The sequence below is a fragment of the Gasterosteus aculeatus genome, chromosome 3 (assembly GCF_964276395.1).
Source record: "Gasterosteus aculeatus chromosome 3, fGasAcu3.hap1.1, whole genome shotgun sequence".
Classification (NCBI taxonomy): domain Eukaryota; kingdom Metazoa; phylum Chordata; class Actinopteri; order Perciformes; family Gasterosteidae; genus Gasterosteus; species Gasterosteus aculeatus.
In genome coordinates, this window is record NC_135690.1 from 5,775,596 (window position 1) to 5,799,887 (window position 24,292).

The following is a 24,292-nucleotide window of genomic DNA, read 5'->3' on the forward strand; positions in this document are numbered from 1 at the left end:
AAGCTTGTGAAATGTGCTCAGAATGTTTAAAATCTCATAACTCATCTCCCACTCTGTGGTCACTATGGAACAAGCCTATAATATGTAAAGAATCAACATAACACCAGAGGGATCATTCAAGTAAAAGCCAATGCAGAAAACACAGAATGAATCGCTTCTTTTTTCATGGAATGATGGTGTCTGGTAAATGGACAACAAAGCAGAGAAGACAAAGCCCTCGTTTTGGATTAATACGCTTATTGTCACAATCTAAGAGCATTCTACACGCGTGACACTGAACCCAACATGCGTGACTCAGGCTTTCCCAATGAATATTAACATACATATAAAAAAATGAAAACAAACAATTAAGTTTGGCATTAAAAGAAGCTTTATGAGAGAACGTATTGCTAATTGGGAATTGATTTCAACCAGGGCTTCCTGGAGGATTCTGGAAGTAAGTCACTCATCTAGTCAAGCAGCACAAGCTTTTAACAGTAAAGCACAATGTTTTAATAAAAAGGGCTCATTAATAAAAGAAATGAGTAGTAGAAAGTACAACCTGAACAGAATCTCGTCAACCCAAGTCCATTGTGACACTTTAAGACAGAATATGAGCTGTTGTTGGACCAACAAGCAGCACACTGCATACAAAAAAACTAAATCAATACCTCCATTCTATTAGAGACACTTAAACTCAAACAATAGACAATGGATTTAGTTTGTAGCTCCAATGGTTCGGTAGCAGATGTTACATGAGCGTCTTCATGGTGGCCTTTAAGTGGAAGTGTGCATAATATGCAAGTACAGATACTAAATAACCCCGACCCCTGCAAGGCCCTAAACTACCAGCTGTTAAGGAATGTTACAGGCAATTCTCATACATAATCAAGGCTAAGAGCCAGAATAAACAAACATTGGCTGGTTAAAAAAAAAAAGAATACAGAGGGGGAGCATACAACAAGGGCTGTCACCATTTATATTTTAACTGAATAATTCAGTAAAGCTGCAGTCACTAAAACACATCACTTCCCACAACAAAAAAGCATTGGTAACAGGAGGGCCGTCCTACCTTTAATAGTTCATTAATAATCGAGCAATGGCAGGATATTGTAAATGAATAGGGAATGAAAGTGTGAGAGTGGGAAACAATGGACACTACCGGTTAGTTCAGCAGGACGACAGGTAAACATGAAGGAAGTTGGCATTCTTCAGGAAGCATTTAACACTAGAAGAGGGTTTTCTTTCCCGTTGAGCTAATACAGGCTAATCATAGCTATTATGTGACCATTAGTACAGTAACATTCGGAACATACAAATACATTAAAAGGATTTGGTCTCAAGACTAATTCTTTACTTATTTAAAGTGTGTTTTTGGAACCTGAGTTACGCATGTATCTCATGAGTGTAAAACCAACCAATCAGACGACCTCCCTCCCCTCATTCCCTCCAGATTCAAGTTGAACTACACCTTCAATATGTGACAGACAGGTGACTTCCCTCCTTTGCATCATCCTCACATTCCAATGAACCAACGGAATGTTTCAAAAACCAGTCTACTTTTAAAGTGTCTTCAATCGACATTTCAGGGCACAAAAACAACCTCTTATTGTTTCTTGTTTGAAGTTGAACTAAACATATTGACAGTTGGTATTTAAGTGTTCATTCCACTCACACATACAGAAATAAGTAGGCATCCATTCATTAAACCACACTTGGTTACTGGAAGTAACAAGATGTTTAAGGTGATCTTCATCTTCATCCTGAATCACAATCTCCACGTCTATTCCACGCAGTCTAAACTCAGAGTGGTTCTTATTTCATGAATATTTTCATACCACGTCCTGCTTTGGTACGTCTCATATTCACAACCGCGGGTACTTTTACTTTATGTGCAAGTGTGTCCTGTAACGCTCATCCATGAACAATAAAACAGTTGAAATCACAGTTTGTGTGCGCACACAATAGGCATTCCTCTCCATTTCACTCCTAAAAAGTGCATGTTTCTGTGTGTGTGTGTGTTTGTTTCTAAAGCATGTAAGATGCAGGTAGGCAGCTCTGTGATGATTTGAAGGGGCAAGCTGAAGAGTGAAGGAGTCAAGACATTGACTGGTGGCTTAAACCACATGCTTGTCAGCATAGTCTGCTGACCAATGGTCAGGCAAAAGGTCACAAGGCCTACAAGGTTGCCAATAGGAGGAGGACACATCCCCTTTCAGTTTGCTTTAGATAGTAGGTGGACACAAAAAGCTAAAGGCGAAGAGACAAACTTTTGGTCCTCAGTTACCGGCCTCTCCCCGTATGGACGCCGAGTGGCACCGACATGAAATGGGACCACTTTTTGTCAGAGAGAGGGGGATGCGTTCCAATGAGCTGCGCTGCTCATGCTAGACTGTGGCTTGTAGCAGAGCTCAAGCAATGACGGTAGTTAAAAAGTTCCCCACCGTGTACAGCTTAAGCCCACCTGTGGTTATTGTCAAAGGTAGAGGAGAGTTTGATGGTCATGTTGCTGAGTTACTTATTCAAGAGGTGAAAGTTCCTCCCTTTATTACAGTTCTGAACCAAAGCAGAAGCTCAGGATGACGTAGGCTGAGAGTTTCAAACCTGTCCTTGGTTGAGAGTTAAAAGCCCGACTCGCTGGGTAATTCCTCAGTTAGGAGGTGGAGTTTCCTTTAAATAAATTCTGGACCCAGGCGAGGGGCGTGGCCTGATGTCAGGAGTCATCATCTGTGTCCTCAATCAAAACTTTGGTGTCACGGGTTTTGGACCTGAAATGGAAACATGTAGTTCAGAGCGTGAAGGCTTCCAGTACAAGTTAGCATGTTGATAGCACGTGCACATACGGGTGGAAAGGTTACCATCTCTGCTGACACTTAATTGTCAGGGGGGAGAACGCATTCTTATTCCTTCACAAATCAATGACCAGCTCGGTGGTCTTTCCAACAACTTTCAAAATAGCAGAAAAATAATTCAACCTCCATCTGGAGGCCAGGTCGTTGCCTTGGAAACAGTACAGCAGTGTTATCTGAGAACACTGACCCTGGTACTGTCTGTCAGAAGGAAAAGGTTTAACTCTAAGCTGCTGACCCCAAATGCCTCTCCGTTGTACAGGCTGCACAGTCACAGCCTTATGCGCACGCACGCTCATTTCACACTTTCCTGCACCGTTGTTCCCTCTCCCCTTTGCTTGTGACCCACCAGCTTTTCTTTTTTTTAAGCTTGCTGCTCAAACTTCCCAATCTGCAGTACCCCATCCACGCTGTAGGTTCCACACTCACTGTGAGGCCAGTCGGGGTCTGCGCAGACTCATGCTGTAGCTCCTCTTCCAGCTCTTCTTGCCCTGCCGGTTCCTGACTCCGTCTTCCTGGTCCATCATCTGCTCCAGCAGTGTCTGGTCGTCAGCATTGAGCGGAGCCACGCTGATGTCTCTGACTGCCCTGAACTCACCACAGTTATTCAGGTGTTCGTTCTCCAATCGGAAGAAGTTCCACACAAAACGTCTGAAGGAGAAGCACCGACTGTTAGAAGCCCATCTGACTTCCACACCGTACATCACGTATTAAACATTCAAGAAATGACAGTGGTCCTCATCCTCATGTCAGTCACTAATGCCTTCATCCACATTAGGGGATACATGGGTGATGGGTGAATGGAAGACAATAGTTCATATATTTAATGGCAAGTAAAAGATCATAATATTTGAGGGACAAAACTGTATTTTGGATTCTACTTGATACATAACTCAAGAAATGACTAAAGGGACTAAGTGAATAAATGTAATTACAAACAATCCTGATAACAAATTACCTAATCTAATCATGTTTGATAATCATGTTAAACATTTGCTTTTTACAGCTTGCAATAAAGAATATCTATTATTATCTTTGGAACTGACATTTTATGAAATAATGGATGAGGGAGATAATAATTGGCTGATAATTTCTCCCCTTAGGACCTAAGGGGAGGAAAAAAAGAATGGAGTGAAAGACACGTTATAAAAGAAAAAGTCCAAAAATAGAACAGTCGTGTATACCTGAAGACCTCCATCGGGGCAAGTATAGTGGCCAGGATGTCAGAGATGCCGTGAAACCCGGAGACCGTGCTGAGAGTGACCGTTAGAGTCCATGCGAAACGCAACAGCACATCCTCCACTATAGCGCTGTAGTAATAGGCCTGGGGAGGGACAGAACACTGTCACGTCATCACATGGCAGTGCACATAGTCTGGGGCTCCTGCCCCCCCCCCCTGCGTGGAGGCATACCTTGTGTGGGTAGACGATCTCCTCCCTCAGAAAAGTGTTCTCTCCTGCGTTGCGGTCAAACAGGCCCCAATCCATTTTCAGATCCCAGATGAGCGTGTAACATGAGCTGACCACCGAGCAGCCGACATACAAGTAGAGGAAGATCTTGGCGTCAGGGTGGGCTTCAGCTGAAAAGGAGAGACAGAGGGGTGTGGGGTTAGACACATGATGGAAATGTCAATCAAAGACGTTTGTTCCCAGTAACATATCAGAAATCTTTATTTTTCCCTTAAAGTTCCTGTCTTTTAACTATCTACAGCAGTGATTCTCAACTAGTGGGTCGTTTTTAATGGGTCGCGGGCCTTAGGCTGGGAAAATAAAAATTTGAATTAACAGCTGACTGTTTTTTTTTCTTCCTTTCCATTAAACTTGGTTTTGTGTTGGCATACGTATTCTTTCTCCATACTATCTCAGGTTCAAACTGGACCATATTTTCATTAAATAAATTTGAGAAGTTGAGAATGTTCCTCAATTGGTTCGCGGCTTGTTATTAAGGGGTGATGGTGGGTCCCGGAGCCAGACCAGTTGAGAACCACTGATCTACAGTATATATATGTTTATATATATATATATATATACACCAATCAGACTCCAGCAGGGCCTGTTGACCCGACCAACCAGCTCAGCGGGTTCTCCTATGGCCAGGAGGACACCATCCCCGCTGAAGCTAAACGGGACTGACTGTAGCACATTGTTTGACCCTGAAGCAGGAAAATGGGACCGCTAAATCCCACAGAAAAATAAAACAGGGTTGAACCTGCTTAGAAACCCTTCGGACCTGTATAGTTCTCTCTCATGGTCTTTGGGAGAATCTCCAATGGGAAACTGGAATGAACATCCCAAAGAAAACTTGTTCTAGTTGTAAGTGTAATGTAATCAATGTTGACAGGATGCAAGCAAAGAACACATCTTACTTACTAAATTATTTAAAATAGTAAAAGACAGGGAAGATGTGTCGTCTCCATTGTACCTTTATGTGTGCTGTATAGCGCAGCGAAGGTGACAACAAAGAAGGAAGTGGAATATTTCCCAGCGTTCACCAGGTGAGGGAATGCCCGTTTGGTGTCACGGTAACGTCGAAGACACTGGACAAACCGGAACCAAGCGGGAAGACACTGGATGACCGCACGGACGCCATAGGAGTAGGAATTACACACGTCTTTACCTGCAGAGAGTGGAAGGCCAGCAGCATTGTTACCACGAGGTGGACAAGAGGCTTCACAGCCTTTAATCGTTCGCTCTCACCTTCACTGCTAACGAGCCCGTCGTGTTTTGTCCAGTCCAGTTCAAAACTGTAGAAACAGATCATATACTCCAGATCCATGAGAACCACACCAAGAGAGTTTAACTGGTCAGCCAACCAGAAGTCTGCAAAGCCCACATGGTGAAACGGAGCCGTCACCACCCGGAACTGTGAAGGAAGGGGCCGAGGAGCGAGGAAAATTCAGACACAGCGTATCACTTAATACACCAATAACATCCCTGCATGTTAACAAACCAGAAACATTCCAGCAGTTCAATGTTTAACGTATGATATTCTCAGTAATGACAATTTTATCAATAGCTCCAACCGTGAACATAAATGTCTCCACCATCTGGCCCCACCCGATTTCCACTGCTAAGACTACACATGACTGTCACCATAGTTTACAGCAGGTACAGAAATAATATAAATTATAAATGACACATTTAGATATATTTTGGTGGAATCATAAATAAAAAAAGATAATTAAGGGCACAGAGAGAAATTAAGTGGCTGGATGGAAGACAATTGTGCCCCCCCCCCCCCCTCCTCTAGCAATGGGAGAATGTAACTAAGTACATGTAGAATACTTACGTGCAATTTGAAGGTACTTGAAAATGTTTTTTCTCGATTACCATATTTGTTTGACAAAACAAGTTAATAGTAAGGCTGCTTTGCACATTCAGATTCTTAATACAAAATATAATCAAATAATAAATGAGACTATATTACAGCCCAAATATCATGATTAATCATTGTATTATTTAAGGCGTCTTTCTGTAAGAAGTCTGTTCAAAAATATTCACATATATCCTCACAAAATGACTAAAAAGCACTGAAGGGAAATCATATGTCAACGTATTATTTTTAATTCAAATGTTAAAACAAACGTTTAAGGGGGTTGAAGTATGTAGCTCTGAAATAACTCATCAATTCTATGGACCATTTCATTCAAAGTTATTCTGGACAAAAAGAAATACTGGTACGTATTGAGTCTTATGGTTTCACTGCAGCCCAAATGCAGGAGGGAGAGAATTAAACAGTGGTGATAAATACAAGGTCATTTGTCATTGTGTGATGGTACCAAGAGTTTGAGCAGCCAGAAGCGTGACTTGTAGTAGCACGTCTTGAAGGGGTTGATGAGGAAGAGGAAGAAGAGGCCGTAGAGGGCAAGAGGGTTAGCCTGCATTGGTACCAGGATGCTATTACTGAAGAGACAGGACAGCAGGCTGACACACCACAGCACCCCCAACAGACCTGCAATCTACACACACACACACACACACACACACACACACACACACACAAAACACTCAACAACTGATAGCAATCTCATGGTTTTTAGTAATTGTTGAATACAATGTGTGTATGGACCTCAAACAGATGCTGGTGTGACAGGTTGTTTCTGGGGTTGAGTTCAAAAATGAGTACATGGTTGACTCCTGCCTGCCTCCAGCCGTACGTGTTGATGCCTAAAAACACACAAAAAAACACTTTCTAAGTTAAAAACTATTGGGATTCAACAGTGTTTTTGTTCTTCTTTCCTCGTCCCGAGTTAAATGATAAGATATTCTAGACTCAACTTAGCATAGTATCACATGTGTGTCCATACCTAACAGGAAGAGGAACTCTATCAACAGGAAGCCTCCTCTGTAGATCCTGACCATTGGCCAAACATCCCCATTGAGGATCACCACAATTCCTAGTGATCAGAGGAGCAAGGCAGACAAGTTTATTTGTATCGCACATTTCAACAACGAGGTAACTCAAAGTGCTTCAAATACAAAACATTAAAAGCATCAAAACATAAGGAAAATGAACCCCTCCCTTGTCCCTCCCCTAAGAAACAACAACATTCGGATTCAGTCTCCTCTCCCCCTCTCTCCACCCACCCATTATTTCAAAATACAAGCCCCATGGAGGGAGTTCAATCATTAACATTTGTGAGGAGGCCTATCAATAACCTCGCCGTGTGTATAACAAGCATTCTGATCATGTAGTCACTCCCTCTCTCCACCTTGGTCCCCCACCCAATCCAACAATTTCAAAATGAAAGTCCCATGGAGGGAATTCTTACTGTTGATTGTAAGTTTTACCTGCAATAACCACTGTAACCAGTAAGACCAGGAATACTCCGCAGTACAACCCCACTCTAAAGGTAGTCCACGCAGGAGCAGGCTGCAGGCAGACAGAGAAACACAGTCATGCTCAGAGCACCAAGAGGAAAACAGGATGATTATTAACAAAAGCCTGACATTCTATAATGATTGTGACAATACTGCTGGGGTTTAATTAAAAGGATGGACTTGGAAATAACTGGGCAACCCTTCAAGATTAATGCGACTCAGTACACAAACAAATAAATATCTAATATAAATAACAATCAAACTCTCCTCTTATTTGTATTGTGTCATCATAGAGACAATCATATTATAACATGAACCAAACAGACTCCTATATGAGGGATGGAAGGTTTAGAGATTGTGTTTCTGATTTGTGTGTGTGTGTGCGTGTGTGAGAGATAGAGTCACCTGTGCAGCTCCAAGGGGGGGCACCCTCAGCCTCTTCATGGCCCTCTGCCTGTCACCACCTTCCAACTCTGTAGTGACCAACGCCTGAAAGACGCAGAGTGAGGATTTTGAATATTGATTAACTGATTATGGTGATGAAGTGTGTCTTACCAAACTGCTTGAGTATCAGATATTTGCTAAAGAAATGCAGATTAAGAAGAATATGTGAATACCAGCATGACTACATGAATATCTACACGTGTGGGTGAGCACCTCGGTCTCAGAGATGAGCTGAGTGATTTTCTTGCATGTGTAAAATGGTGCCACTTCTACATGGACGACCCTCCAGTCGGCCCCCCTCGACGTCTCCAGAATCTTATCATGCTTCTTCAGGATCTTCCTGAAACCTGTGAAGTTCAGGTTCTACAGAGACACGGAGGGGGGGGTGGGTCGAGGGAGAGAGAGAACAAATGAAAGAATTGAACACGTCAAAACGATCAATAACTATCAGCAGTTGTGATCTAAGCCATATACTGTATATAAGTGGACATCATGATATAACTCAATACACCCACACACACATACATATATATAATACATATATATTATATACACACACATATATATATAATTATTTTATATATATATATATATATATATATATATATATATATATACATACATATACAGCTGAAGGCCTGTGAGTCTACCTTTGAGAAAAATAACTTATATTTTGAACTAAATATGATATATTGTACTTTATTTGGCAGAAGCAGAGCTAAGAACTTGGTTGATTGCCACGGTATATAAATCTCGTGCAGCCATTTGATGTTTCCAGAACTCACAGGGAAGCCACATGTTGCAGCAGTGGACACGGTGTCACCAAAGGTACAGCTGCTGACTCTCCCCAAGCTACGCTCGGTTGTTTTTTGTTGGACGTGCAAAGTAGGAAAAACAACACTAGGAGTTGCACAGACCTGATCCTGCTTCTGACTTTGAAGGGGTGTGAACATGCACCTGGTAGTTCTGCAGCAGGATGAGGCTGAGGTAGAACTCTGAGAAGGCCAGCTGCAGGTCCTTTATGTTTCTGTGTTTGCATCGCTCCTGCTGAGACAGGGCAAACACCGTCTTTCTCCTCCTCAGGCTCCGTTCATTAGCCCAGCTCTCCCTCTGGGCGTCCAGCGATGACTGCAGCTCATTCTGCAGGGTGGCAAATCGCCGCTGAGCCTCAGCTAGCTTTTCTAGAACGAAAAAGAGAGATGTTTTTACAGATAGAAAGCCTCGGTAATGTCGATAATAAACACAAGCAACTGTCATATCTATATCCGAATGATGATAACTAGCTCTACAGAACATGAGGGTGTGAGTGTGGAAGTAGTTGTAGTCATTACCAGAGTAGAAGGTGTTGATCTTGGCGAGCTCTTTTTCACATGTCTGGAAGAACGTCTCCTCAAACTTGGCATAGTACCTCTTAACTGTATCCTCGTCTGTGACTGCAAGGAAAAAAGGAGTTTGTAGATAAGTGAACCTTCATGAACAGACTGAACACTCTGATGTCACAGCATCAATTAAACCCCCCGAATGTACATCCAAAACAATAGGGAGGAAAGAAAGGAGAACAGGAAAAAGGACAGCAAGGTTTTGTGCATCAAAGCGCAATAATGTGCTCGGACCAGTAGGTGGAGCAGTGAAACAGCAGCAGGGAGATCATTTCCACTCTTCTTATGTGTGTAGGTCAAAGGTTAATAATAATAATAAATACATTTGAAGTTGACTTCGAAACTTCTCCCAAAAAGATGTGTATGTTTATTGCGTGTCACTCTGTTTGAGAAAAGTCTCATGAAATCTATATCAAACTTTATGGCAGTTTCTTTGGTGGTGTACCTCCTATGTTGCAACATCAGCTACACTAATTAACTATGTTGCTTTGAAATGCTGCACAACCAAATAACCTTATTTTGTTTCACCTCAATCATGTCAAAGACAATGTCCCACCAGCCGGTGTATTGTGCACCATCTCATATTCTGCATTCTGCTTTGAGAGAATGTGTCAGAAATATTGCAACAGTCTGTCTCCGTTTCCCAAATCTCCACATCTGCATCTAGGACCATGTTGCTCTCATAACGGATTATGTACACCTCGGACAGCCAAGAGTAAGCAGGGCTTTAGGGGGTCTCTATCTTGTGAGGTTATCTGACAGCAGTACAGCCCCGTTCCTTTCGTCACATGCCGTCTTCCCTTACACACAAAGCCATGCACTGGAGCCGTGTGCTGTCCGTCAAATATCTGAAATCTATAACACAAGTTCATCAGAAAAATAACGGATAGGGTGAACTCAATTTAGAAGTTAACCTTTTGAAGTTTGCACAGCGTCAACAGCTCCATGTTTTGGGATCGTTCTGTGTAACGGCCTGGGTTATTAGAGCTGGGCGGCATGGCCAAAAATTCAAATGGCGTTTTTTTGTATGCTTCTGGCAGTGCGACGGTACATCACGGTATTTGTTATTCACACACTCTTTCTGTGTTTTCATGAAGCGACAGAGATTCTTCTGCTTGTGATTGCAGGCAAGCTGTCCCCAGCATGCAGCTCTGTGCTGTAAACTTATAAACTTACAATTATCAGTGTTACAAATTGATTATGTGTCACAAACTGTGGTTCTTCACCCTGTTAGTGAAAGAGCGTTAGTTGTGGGTTATTAATTGTAATGTAGTTATAACCATGACTCCATCTTTACACGTAGGACAAGTATCGCCGACGCTGCGCCTTCCACGATGAGATGAGTTAATTTCCCGTTCCTACCATAGAGTCAAATGTTTTTTACATCATTTTACCAGAAAAAGGTCCTGTAATTTCATCCCAGAAAGGACGGCGTGGACCTGTGCAGCCAACCACTAACTTGTACCCATTGTCACGACAACATCAAGCTAACAACAGAGCAGCCGGGCGCTTCTGAGTCACACTCGGTGATCCACTGAGCTTCAGACCGGCTGCTTTTAGACGAGACACCAAATTAACTGAATCAGAGCGTCCCAACAGCCCCCCTCCTCTCACACTAGTGCACAGAAAGCCACCACAGACCGCATGCAGTAATCTCCTTATCCTTTTTTGGCCTTATTCTGCTCTTTTTGCTGTGTCTGGAGTCAAGTCATAATGATTATTATCATGATAACACGTCTGTCTCTCGGTAATAGGCTGTACTTTCCATTGGGCAATCAATGTTTTTTAGCACCACCCTGCTTTACAGTCACACAGCCTTGAACTGAACAGTACTACACGTTGGATCATGTAAGGATGCAGGGCTTTCCTTGGTAGGAAATGTGCACACCAACAGGATCCGCACTGCTACCATTAAATATAGCATGCTCATCCAGCAAACCTCTTTATTTCTGTACTATTACTGTGCCACTACAAACAAAAGACAAATCAACATGCCACTGCTTACAATGAAGCTTGGCCCACAACAAAAGACTACAGAGTCATTATCAGGAAGCAAACTCCTGCCCTAAACTGTTCCCCATGTATTTTAGATCAAAGACAAGTCACTGAAAATTTCCTAAAATAAACTGAAGGGGGGAATAACGGCAGTCAGGTGGATCTAGTCATTAGGCACACGATGAGAATGGAACAGGCGGTGGATCACAGAAATGAGCAACATGTGACTGTAGCTATTCGTCTGGACTATGTGGGACAACAGCTTCAATAAAGTAAAGTAGTGGACAAATCAAACATGATGGGGAAAAGAGGATCTGAGAATAATGATTGAAATTCATTCAGGGTGAATGTCTCAGTCTCACTACGAACCAGCTAGACCAGGGGTGTCAAACTCCTCAGGTAGGGGCCCCACACTGTCCACATGTCACGCGGACCGACGGGGGGGGGGGTCATTTTCGAGCGGTTCGCTGCTGCCCGGAGGGTCGCTGTCGTCGATCCCTCTAACGCATGCGCTCACTCCCAGAGCGAGACCCCAGTGGGCTTTATAGAAATACTATTTATTCTTTCTGTCATTTTTACATTTAGCAAAGTCATCCGGCGGGCCGCACTGGACACCCCGGCGGGCCGGATCCTGCAGATAGCATGGCTGAACCATGGGAATGTTATGCCACATGATTTGAGGAGCACTCTTTGTACTGCACAGGGTAATGTCCTGTTGTATACAGGAAGTGCAGCAGCACACAGCTTCTGCTCAGCAGCTGGACGATGAAAAGGAGAAGACTGCTGTCCCTCATGATCAACTACAAGCACAATCCGATTCAGTGAGGAACATATGTGATATGTGTTGTGTACATTAACCATAAGGTGCACAACATGGTTAGCTTAGAAATATCAGTCATGGTGGCTACTTGTACAAAAAGCTTTACTGAAACCTTGCAGATCAAAGTGTGGAAATGTTTCACGTGATGCTGTCGCAGTGAGGGTCATGTGTTCACGGTAGCCAACGGCGTTTGGTCCTAGGGGCCGCGGTATTACTGCCTCTGGTCCCAATTACTGCATGGATACGCTGAATAGTAAGTAGTAGTAGTAATAGTAAATAGGGAGAGAGCTGTCCTAGCATTGAGAACAATACCGGTACCATGTTAACAAACACCATGACATTTCCCTTGTTTCACCTGCCAGGGCCCGGAGTGGTTTTCATAGCACAACAGCTCTAACAGAGCTACGAACTGGAGGCATGGGGCGGGGGGGTTAGCATGTGTGCTAGGCTTCGGTCTCTTTTGATGCCCTGTAAAAAGCTCTTTATTACGATACATTGTTAAACGGCTGATCAGGATTTTCTCAGTTTCCAATTCTGTTGCATCATATTCTAACTGAAAATTGGCCCCATTAGTGGTGAAACTATTTTGGCAACCTTGAAAATGAGATGAAAGGAAAGGTAGCAGGAAAGGCGTAGTGCGCTAGTCAGTGATTGGGGGGTGGAGTGCAGGGCACCACAGGGCCTGTCATTACATGAGGAAAAAGAACTGCTTCATTTTGAAGGCCTTACATGTTGGTCATACAGGGGCTGTTGTTAGAGTATTTATACAAAGACACATAATTAGGCTAGAATTCAGGATGAGGTAGCCCTACGTAAAAGTAAGTGAGGAGCTGGAGGTTAAAGTTGATACAAAATAGAACATAACAAAGACGCAAACTGCCTTCACATTGATGTTTATTCCAGGTGAACTTCCACCACTAATAAGATGATTATGAGGTCTGAGAAGAATTCTCTCAGTGTATACACTGGTACACTAATTCTACCTGCTCTAAAAACGTTTTACTGCACCCTTTGGTGCAGACACCCTTTTAGATTTTGAATTCAGAGGGCAAAAAGTGTGACAAAAATAATAATAAATAAATAAACAATATATATCATCATATATATAATCAATATCATCATGTCAAATGATATTATAACATAGAATGAACATTTAGTTCATTCATTACATTACAGGTCATTTAGCTGACGCTTTTATCCAAAGCGACTTGTCTTGATGTGACTTGATGTCATTTCAGCGGACTGTCCCATGTATGACAAAACCACTTATGGTCCACGTTTGTATCTCAGCAAAGCGATGGGCAATATGACCTCAATTTTATATCAGTATTTATTATATGTAGTATTATTATCACAGTATAACAGATATCACATCATGGTTTTAAAAATGAAAATGGGTTACTGCACTCAAAACATGTTTGGATTAAGGAATAAGGAATCTGTTCATGAACTCCAAACTGAGTATTCATTCACAGATTTACCGCTGGTGGGAGCGTGCTCACCTATATGTGTGTGTGTGTGTGTGTGCATCGGGACGGAATCGCCACGCATAGCGAGGAGTGGAAATTGTAAACGTGAAAAAAACACTTACAGACTGTCTTGGGGGGTGGGGGGCGGGGGGGTGCCGCCCCCCGCCATCTTGGTTAGTCAATGGGAAATGAAAGCCATTTTGAATGCACACTTCACAGTCTGACATAAAAGGATTGTGCACTCATCTTCTATGTGTTATGATTCTTGGTCTTCTCTCTCATCCCAAACAACATATCTACTGTACTCAACTTCCTCAGGATTCAATGGGGTTCAAATCATTCAAGGAACACACTTCAATAGTGTTCCATGTCCAGGACAACTTCTCAGTGATGTGTGCGGGCGCGTGGAAATATTACCTTCAATAGATGGGGCCTGGTCCTGAGCAGCATACAGCATCTCTTTGAAAGCCTGCAGACATAAGATGAGAGGAACAATCGCATAATTGAACATTAAACGTTTACATAGAATGACATTACATTTTGATTCTGTGAAATGTTGTTAAAATGGCGAGTATTGTTCTACGAACCATCCCTGTCAGTCCTGTTTGCTGATTAGATGATTTAATCAAGGTCATTTTATTGATTTTAATGTGTTTTTGAATCCTTCTTATATTTTTAAGTAATCTTAACATATATCGCCAATGTGGAAAACAAGTCAATTTCATTTAAAAGTAAAGAGAAAAAAAATGTATAATTTATTTTTAAATTTCTGCAGATCTCCACCTGTCTGCACGCATACTTCCCCAATACCCATTTTTTTCTTGATACAATCCACCATGTTATGCTTACATAAAGAAGCTTTAGGTCAAAGGTCAAAGGTGTGATCATCGAATGTACTGTAATATTAAGTGAATAGGGATTGGTCGGGACAGTGAGGGATTTCAGATTCGGCTATCAGTTGAAGCCAGGGGAGAGAGTCATGGAATGCCTGGAGGCAGAAAGGAATTCAGCGTGGGAGGAGCTGCGTTTGAATGTGCAGCCAATCACATACGACTGCGGCACAAGGGACACGCTCTGCGGGACTCGAAGTGCTCTGCTGGAGAAGAGGCAGACAGAGGCCTCCTGAGAACCATTATTGATGGTGATATTACACTGGTCCAGGGAAGTCTTTATTACGTAAAATGTTCTACTATTCATACTCCAATGTTGCTCTATAAAGGCAAGTCAAGGCAATTTATTTGTATAGCGCTTTTCATACACATAAAGAGAGAAGAACCTTCCAGAAGGACAAACATCTCTGCGGCGCTCCATAAATAGTGGCCAGACGGAAGCCACTCCTCTGTAAAAAGCACACATCAGCCCGCCTGGAGTTTCCCAACAGGCACCTGAAGAAAAAAATCCTCTGGTCTGATGAAACAGAGATTGAACTCTTTGGCCTGAATGACAACTGTAGTGTCTGGAGGAAACCAGGCCCTGCTCATCACCTGGCCAGTGCCATCCCTACAGTGAAGCATGGCACACGCAGAATCATGCTATGGGATGTTCTTCAGCGGGAGGAACTGGGAGACCAGTCAGGAGGATGGAGGGAAAGATGAATGCAGCAATGTACAGAGACATCCTGGATGAAAACCAGCTCCAGAGCGCTCTGGGCCTCAGACTGGGCTTCCAACAGTACAACGACCCGAAGCACAAGCCACGACAGCAAAGGAGTGGGACAACTTGAGTGCCCCAGCCAGAGCAGTGACTTAAACCAGATTCAACATCTGGAGAGATGTGATAATGTCTGTGCACCGACGCTCCCCATCCAACCTTAGAGGTCCTGCAGAGATGAACAGGAGTGAAACCGGTGTGCCAACCGCGCAGCATCAGAGTCAAGAAGACTTGAAATGATAAATGGACAGAACTTATGTAGCGCTTTTCTAGTCTACGGCCCCTCAAAGTGCTTTAAAACTTCATGTCATCATTCACCCATTCATACACTGATGACCGGAGCTACCACACACAGAGCCACCTGCCCATCGGTAACTAACATTCACACACTGTAGTGAACTACAGGAGCAGTGTTGGGGTTAAATGTCTCGCCCAAGGACACATTAACATGCGAGTTAGCCAGGCCTGGGATTGAACCGCCAACCCTCCCCATTGGAGGACAACCGTGCTGCCCATTCACCCACAGATGCCCAATTGAGGCTGTAATTGCTGCCAAAAGGTATTGAGCAAAGACTGAATACTTATGTACATGTAATAGCTTTGTTCTTTATTTTCAATAAATTTGAAACAAATTTAATCAAGCTGTTTTCACTTTGTCACTGGGTGTGGTGTGTAGAATTGAGGAAAAAGATGAAAAGTTATAGCTATCTTTTTTAAAGTAAATATCACTGAATTTCTTTTAATGTACATCGTGGTCGGTAAAAGTACATTTTGTTACAATATAGTAGAGTTGGATCAGAATTTTTTATACTTGTGTGAATATATTAAATTAAGACAATATTATTGTTCAAATAAAATAAACTTAATTTAAGTATGTGAAAATTATAAGATTCATTTGATTTCAATGTAAACCCCCAAAAGGGGTTACGGTTACATGATCCATTTTAGAAAAATAAACATGGGTTTAGTTTAATATGGGTTAACTCTACTCAAAACAGTTGGGCTGAATTAATACATAGAAGATACATAGATGGAATTGTATACATAGATACATACATAGAAGATTTTTAACTGCACGTTGTAACCTGGTGAGCCCACAGTCTGGAAAAACAACCCACCAGAACTGCAAAATGAATGCTGACGTTGCACAGATGCATCACTATAATTCTACCTTTGCTGCTCTCCTTCCATCCAGTAATAATGCACTGCTGATGCTCACCGTTTGGAAATCTGCAGCTCTGGTGTAGTCATTGAGGGCCTCAATGCTTTTGCGCCCACTTGAGGCGTATTATTTTTGCAATGTACGTGAAAAAGCATGGCGAGGTGTCTACAAACAAGCCGCACAGGTGAAAGCGCCGACTGCCTGTCGCGGAAAGTGAAAAGGGCAAATTGCACCTTTCCGTGTCATGCATATGCATTCACGGGTCAAAGTGGGAGTTTCCCATAAAGAGATGGCAGGGGATGCGTAAAGTGCGCCTAATTATGTACTCCGCAGTACGTACACACACCGTCTTGCGGTGGAAATTCTGCGCCTCGTTAAAGCAGGTGTAAACCAGAATGCGGGTTTCCTCGCATATGCCTTCTGGTGAAATGGCAGCAGTAATCCGAGCCTGGGTGCTGAAAGAATTTTTGCCACAAGGATCACACTTTTTCAGTTGAGTGAACAACAAATTCCGCATTACAGTTTGAGCAGCCATGCAATGTTATAGTTAGTGGAAGAAATCAAAGACGACATTGAATCTCCCACCCAGCGTTCACATTACATTACAGCAGGTGTTAAACTCCTCGCTACAATATAATTATTATCAGGATCATTTCAAACAGCGACAGCATCAGCAGTGGGAATATCGCAGTCTGCACTGACAAGCACAAGTACACAACGCTTTGCTAGAGCGCACTAGTCCATACACACATTTCCCCACCACTAATGGCCAAATAACACAACAACTTTGGTGTCACTGAAGTTTTGTTTTCGCTGTTTTGACTTTGGCAGATCCATGATAGAAAGAAAGAAGGAGGTCCACTCAATTGAGAGTTTAAATGCTTGCAACGTGCGTTATAGTGGGAGGAGAAAGGCGCCGATTACCTGATGAACTACACGTTTTGTAAGTTTGACGTAAATTAAAGAATCACAGCGGGCGCTTTCTGCGTGTTTGCCGTGGCGCTGCGAACGCTACGTTTGCAAGCGTACGAGCATGAGGCCCTGAGACGCAGTACGTTCTAGTAGAGCAGGACAGTCTTCCTCTTTCAGGCTCCCTGGCTGAAGGGTCAGATAGTAGAAGTCAGATATTTCCCAATGCCAAAACAGCACAAGACGATAATGGCCTCACTGTCCCCTAACCCCCCCCCTCCCCCCAACGGTCTGCAGAACTGGCTTCTGCGGCAAAAAGCAGAGCGAGTGACGGTCACGCTCATGGCCTACTCAGCCAGCCTGTGCTCACTGTCGCAACAGCGCAGCCTGATCAATGAAAGTCCATTCGCCACTTACAACAGCCACTAAAGATCTGTTTGTGTTCACTTTAGTATTGCAGCATTGGATTGTGCTGGAATGTTTGGCGCTTGGCCCGTAGACTTTTTATTCATTCAAATGCACATCTTTAAGATCTAAGTTTAAATCAAAGATTCATAAGCATATAATATCACATTCACCCAGCACCAGTCAGACGTGAGTACATTTCATTTGTTTCATCAGGTCGAGTCAGTATCAGCACAAGTGTTTTTAAGTTGGCAGGGTAAAGTCCAGCTCGGAGGGGTCCACCCTTTCTAAGACAGGTTCCATATATTGATGAATCCTTGAATGTCCTCCTGACATTATCATGGAGGGGGGTGTTTCGAAAAGAAAGAACTTCCAAAATCCCCTCATGCCAATTGTCTGTGGAAGCAGTATCTTTAGAAATCCAGAATCTGAGAATAGTCTTTCCTCAGTTTAGCGTTGTTTCGGACCAGTGAAAAGGGAAGCCTGCCTGAGCACCAACTAATGCAAACATTCAACATGGGGTGGTCTCAACCAGGTACGGCAAATGGCCAGCTTTCTAAAAATGCTGTGCCATTAATAGTAAAAAAAACACAGTCATTTGTTTTCTTCAGTATTTGTAAGCCCTGCATGCATAGGCCTCTGTAATTATAGCCCACAGGGGATTTCAGCTCAACCACCAACTTCCACTGGAGCCATGCAACCCCGGCGCTTCATTTCAAATGGAAACAGGAAGTATACAAATCAAAATCAAAAGGTTGATTGTTCACATCGGAAAGCTACTCTATAGACTTTGGAACTCATCATTGTTGTGATGGTATCAACCATGGCAACCTGTGGTGCTGAGGGTGAGGCCAACGTTGAAGCTTTGCATGCATATGTTGAAAAAGTGCTCACACACACACATTAAACTGGCTTTCCCACACTTCCCCTGAGGTGTGTTTGAGTGTCTCAGTGTGTGTGGTCAGTAGGCAGGCTCAGCATGTGCTAAGGAGCAAGTTTCCAAAACAAAACACGCTGAGCTCAACAGGAAGGACAGCTCTGCTTATCTTCACAGATTACCCTACTTCTGTCCTTTTCCTCTTCTTCAGCTCTCACATGCCTACAGTTCCTCGCTCTCTCTCTACCCACATCTCGTTTTTCCTTAGTGGAATACAGTCCAGTTGAAGGGCCTATCAGACATCATAATACAAATAATATTAAGTAATGTCAGTCAATACTCACAAGATGGACATTTAAACCTCTGGCAACATTAAAATCCCATCACCATGGGAAACCATAGAAATACTGTATAGCATGAAAGTTACAAAGAAACCAACTTGCATTTATTTTGCACCACCAAGACAGGAGTTATGTATATAACTACGGTTATATACTAACCTTACACCAGAGGCCCTGTTTCACACTGGATGACCTATAACAAACATGGGGGATCCTCAGTGCCCCCGAGTCACAGAGCGACGACTATCCTCCACCCCCCCGGAGTTGTAAACCACAATATATTGTCCACCACTCAGCGTAAAGGGCGTAGCTACTAGGTGTATTACGATGGAGTCACGTTTAGAACTTTATAACAATTAATAACCCACAATTAGCGCACTATAACAGGATTAAACCCCACGACACAACAGTTTGTGACACTAATAAGGGTACATTATTACATATATATATATATATATATATATATATATATATATATATATATATATATATATATATTATATTGCACCATAGAACTGCATGCTGAGTACAGCTCGCCCAAAGTAACTCCGTCGCTTCATGAAAACATGGAAAAGAGTGATGCCGGAGGAACAACAAGAGACCAGAGATGCACCAAAAACAGCTTGCGGCAAAGAGAGGAGCTGTGTCTGTTGTGTGTTTCCTTGGGGAAAAAAATAATCGTGATATCCAACGTTATGAATTGTTGACATGTGCTGTGCTCAGCATAGCGATGGGCGGTGTGGCCAAAAATTCAAATCACGGTATTTAGAAAGATCCTGACGGTAAGCCGGCATGTGACAGTATTTCTTTTTCAAGTAAACCCATTAATTCATTGACCCGAAATGGACCACCGGCTACCCGAACAGCGGACAAAAACCCTCCAAACAGACTCAGGACCGTCAATGTTCGTGACACCCTTTGTAACTATTGGGACGGAACTCCATCAGAGACTTTCTTGGGGGGCTGAGAGTGTCTGTTGAATGGTGGGGGAAACCCTGGAGATGACGGTGTACTTTGTGGTTAAAAGTTAGTTAAAAGTTAACCTAATAAATACATTTTGTATTAAAATGAACATGGCCTCAGTTTACCTAGTAATCAATATGCTAGGTAATATCAGGGATGTTAAAAAACAAAACAACCTATCATATTCATGTTTAAAAAGAAAACGGTCAAAATTTCCAAAGTTCCTGAATAAACTTCCCATGGAAAGGTTGAAACTTTTCCAGCATACCCTCCACCAAATGTCTGATGACTCAGACACTGTCTGCGAGTACAAACAGAATTGTGGATTCACCCTTATTTTTCATATTTGTCATTCATCTCTCCGACTGAAAGCAGCTTCCATCAGCAAAGTAACTTCCCATGAAGTGAGGCTGCTGCGGTATGCTGTTTACACACCAACGCCGCTGTGCACTTGCCTCAGCAGCAGAATCATGCGGATTGAAACCAAAATAGGAGGGCACCTTGAAAAGAAAAGTTATCTCAGGGCAATGGCATAGGGAGGGATATTACAATGCAACCCAAGGAGATGCTTCCCACCGCAAAAGGGTAATATCACGATCATCTACTGCATGGTACCCATTGGGATTGAATGAAAATAACTCTGGCACTTTCTGGATTGGAGTCCAATCAAATCGGTGTGCTATTGAATGAACACATCCCAGAGCAATGACAAGAGTATGTTGGAACACGCAAAAAGCTTTGAGCTAATCGAACAACCAGCTGTGAACTCCAAAGGGCTGCTTATGGTGAGCACATCAGTTCCCCATTACACACTATTCTACACTAAATTTAACTACTTCATGTTCCTTTAAAAGCTTTTCTGTCACTTTGCAAAATTGACAAGAACCTCCCTTAACCCAAAGGTTGAAATTTGTCTGTTCGTTCTCCCCTATTTTCTTGCTAGTTTTTGATATTTCACCGCAGAATTACTTTGAGCTGCTGCTTGTAGTTATACATTAACTCCACTGGTTCCCCTACCATTATCCTCCCTAAGCTGTAACCCTAGCGAATACACTGCACGACCTTAACATGAAACTAAATCAACACTCCCTTCATCATGGAAATAAAAGGAAGATTAAATGATACAGAAACTAATGGTCGGTTGGAGCCTTCCTCTTTCTCACTCTCAACAAGTGCCGTCCTTCCTGCTGAAACTGTGCTTACACACAAAAGTCTAGATTCTTACTCTGAAATCCCAAAGTGGGCCCGAGTACAACAAACGTCCTCATCATCCAGCAGTTGAGTGTAGACAGCCGACGAGTCTTTTGAGTCATCAGACATTTAAATTCTTCTAGTAAGTATGCATGCTGGTAATCAGTTAGGACAGAGAGGGGCAGTATTTCTATTTTACTTAAATTTGAAATATGGATGGATGGATGGATGGATGGATGGATGGATTTCAATTACTTTTGAGTATTTTGTCATTTGTATTGGTATGGAGCCAAATACGGGTCAAAACGTTTTGATTATTTGAAAAACAAATGTGAACCTGAAAGTTTAAGTTTTCGTCTTGAATATTGAAAAATACAACAATGTATTAAAAATATGAATACGTGGACAAAAGTAGAACATTGTTTTACTTGGTTCTCAGTTCTATTTTTTGGAAAAAAAATGTTTTTCCATTCTTCTTCACGAGATATTTGCTGCATTATATTTTTTGGTTGCAGATTAGATATTTTCAGATTCAAAACCTATATTTTCAATTTCAATACTTTCACATTCAGACTTTTGACCCTGATTCGGCGCAGGAGGCGGCGTATCAAGTAGATTATTATGACTTTATTAAGAGACGTCTGATCACTTTTGTATTCATTTACTGATTACCTTTTGTGTACTTGTTCTACACTGGTAATTAAAAATTAGTTTTGCACAGAAAGATGAATACTATATATATATATATTACATATTCAAGTTGTTGTATTTTAATAGCTTTGCTTAGTTACACTGACAACTGTTTTTTTTTTTCGTGACGTTCCCCGGAGCTTTGTGTACATTATAAAGCCTGAACCTGAATGCTCTGTTATACCAAATTGTGAAAAAACGGAATATCCAGATAATGTCCTATATTTTAAATACATGTATTGTCTTTTCTTACATTTTCCAGCACAAGTATTTTATTTGAATGCATTGATTTTAGGAGTAACATTTCGATGTATTTTTGCTCATCTGAGGAGTCAGAATAAACAAAGATGCATAGAATAGGTTATAGTAGAAAGTACTGCCAGCCACCAGCCGATGAATAAGTCAGCCAGTCAGTCAGCTAGCCAACCAGTCAGTCCGTGATTCATCAGCTCGCCAACCAAATCGATCAGCCATTCAGCCGGCAAACAAAGTTGTTTCTGTTGTCCAGACTTAATCAAGATACCTCACACATTTTTGTAGATTAAACTTGAGGAGAAACAAAGTTTGACTGTTAAATTGACAATAATGTCAGCTTTTAACTTATAATTTTACTTGTGACATGTTCGTTTTGCACATACATTTTTCATACAAACCGAAAACTAGGGCTGCAACAACAAAAATCCAATTTGATTATTAAAATAGTCTGCAACGAATTTCGATTCGTTGTGTCGTGTGATTATTAGTTACGCCCCATTGAGTATAAAAAAAAAAAAAAAAAGTTGAGCGTGGAGCAGAGCGCTGAGTGTGAGAGTTTATGAGTGTGCATCTGTGAGCGTAGTGTAGAGCAGTGGTGCCCAACCATTGTCGCCTGACCACAAGAAAAAAAGCCTTTGGGTGAAGCTTGGAAAATGGGGACAATTGCATGTAATTGGGAGAGAACCCAAGTTTTTTTCTCTGCAGCCCAGTACCAAGTGGTCCGTGGACCGGTACCCCTGGGGTAGAACAAGTTCTAATGTACAAACAAATCCTGTTAAGTGTTCGAATTTTATTTTGTCTTTATTTTTTTATATTATTTATTGTTCTGACCACTCAGGGTCCCTTTAAACATAATATACATATTTTTGTGCACTTTATTTTAATTAACTTTAGGCCAAGCAGCTGCGGCTGCTAACAGCGTTAACAAGCCTCGCTAAGTGCATCTCTGATTGGATGGAGGCGTGTCTGCTGCTGACTGGGCCCTCCAGCACCTCCGGTGCTTTCACCACACTGGTGTTTCCGCAGCTTGACAGCTGTGGCATTCTGTTCTCTGCTTCCAAACCCATTTGTTCCGTAACCAGGGACTGTTGTTAGACTTAGTGCTCCAGTAGCTTTTGTGAGTATTGAACTTGTATGGTGATGTTTTTTGTGAAGCTGCACTGACTTTTTCTTCCATGTTGTTTTTCTCTTGTATCATGGAGAGCCACGTTTAGTTTGGGTTTTTTGTTGTATTTCTCTCAGGGTAGGCTAGCATTTTTAAGCAGACTTACAAATAATAATAATAATGATAATAATAATAATAATAATAGGGCTCCCCCCCTAATATAAATGACATAGGAAACTATATCTAAAGCTGAGCCTGCGACCTGCTGTGACGCTAGGGCTGTCACAATAACTACATTCTGTTGTGCAATGTATTGCGATAAACGATATAGTAGTGTTCAAACAATTTTATACGACTGACTGATACATAATGTTAATATAATACAAGTATGCTCTACACAAAGAATGTTTGTGTTCTCCCGAATATTTTGACATTAGAATCGGAATGTGAAATTATATATCATAAATTTGTGGTGACCCACAAGTAACGCTGGAGAGACATTCACTAGGGGACTGTACCTTTAAGGAAAAGTGTTTTGATGTGAGGTTAACGTGCTGTCTGCAGTAGTTCTCACATGTTGTTCTGAGCGTTGAAGTGGAGAGTAAAGTTGACTCGCTGACACGCATCTCCGTCTCCTGTCTCGTCACTTTACACCCTCCACATTTTGGTAACCCCGACGCTTGAACACGGCTGATCATGTCGAACAACGACGGTGGTGAGAATGCTGCTGCTGCGGTGCCGGCCGTTGTTAGCGGTGCGGCTAATGTCGGCGCTATCTACGCAGCCACCATCAAGCTACCGGACTTTTGGCAGCGCAACCCGCGGCCGTGGTTTCAGCACATCGAGGCTCAGTTCCAGCTGAGAGGAATTACGCAGGATGTTACGAAGTATTTCCACGTTGTTTCGGCCTTGGATGCCTCGACGACGGCCAGGGCTATGGCGCTGTTGGAGGCTCCTCCAGCTAACGCAAAGTACGACGCGCTCAAAAC

The 24,292-nt window shown here is 42.3% G+C and overlaps 1 protein-coding gene across 1 annotated transcript in view; it reads right to left on the minus strand.

Annotated features, from left to right (window-relative positions):
- Nucleotides 1-352: 352 nt before the first annotated feature.
- LOC120816066 (xenotropic and polytropic retrovirus receptor 1 homolog) overlaps nt 353-24,292 on the minus strand; it is a 33,137-nt gene continuing 9,197 nt past the window's right edge. Inside the window, exons 2-16 of the mRNA XM_040171337.2 lie at nt 14,173-14,224; nt 9,424-9,525; nt 9,050-9,273; nt 8,306-8,455; nt 8,054-8,137; nt 7,619-7,700; nt 7,135-7,224; nt 6,897-6,994; nt 6,607-6,786; nt 5,525-5,690; nt 5,250-5,444; nt 4,241-4,407; nt 4,013-4,152; nt 3,258-3,479; nt 353-2,747 (exon numbers count right to left, since the gene is read on the minus strand). Coding sequence (XP_040027271.1) covers nt 2,693-2,747; nt 3,258-3,479; nt 4,013-4,152; nt 4,241-4,407; nt 5,250-5,444; nt 5,525-5,690; nt 6,607-6,786; nt 6,897-6,994; nt 7,135-7,224; nt 7,619-7,700; nt 8,054-8,137; nt 8,306-8,455; nt 9,050-9,273; nt 9,424-9,525; nt 14,173-14,224 — 2,007 coding nt within the window. The 3' untranslated portion in view covers nt 353-2,692. The remainder of the gene's footprint in view (nt 2,748-3,257; nt 3,480-4,012; nt 4,153-4,240; nt 4,408-5,249; nt 5,445-5,524; nt 5,691-6,606; nt 6,787-6,896; nt 6,995-7,134; nt 7,225-7,618; nt 7,701-8,053; nt 8,138-8,305; nt 8,456-9,049; nt 9,274-9,423; nt 9,526-14,172; nt 14,225-24,292) is intronic.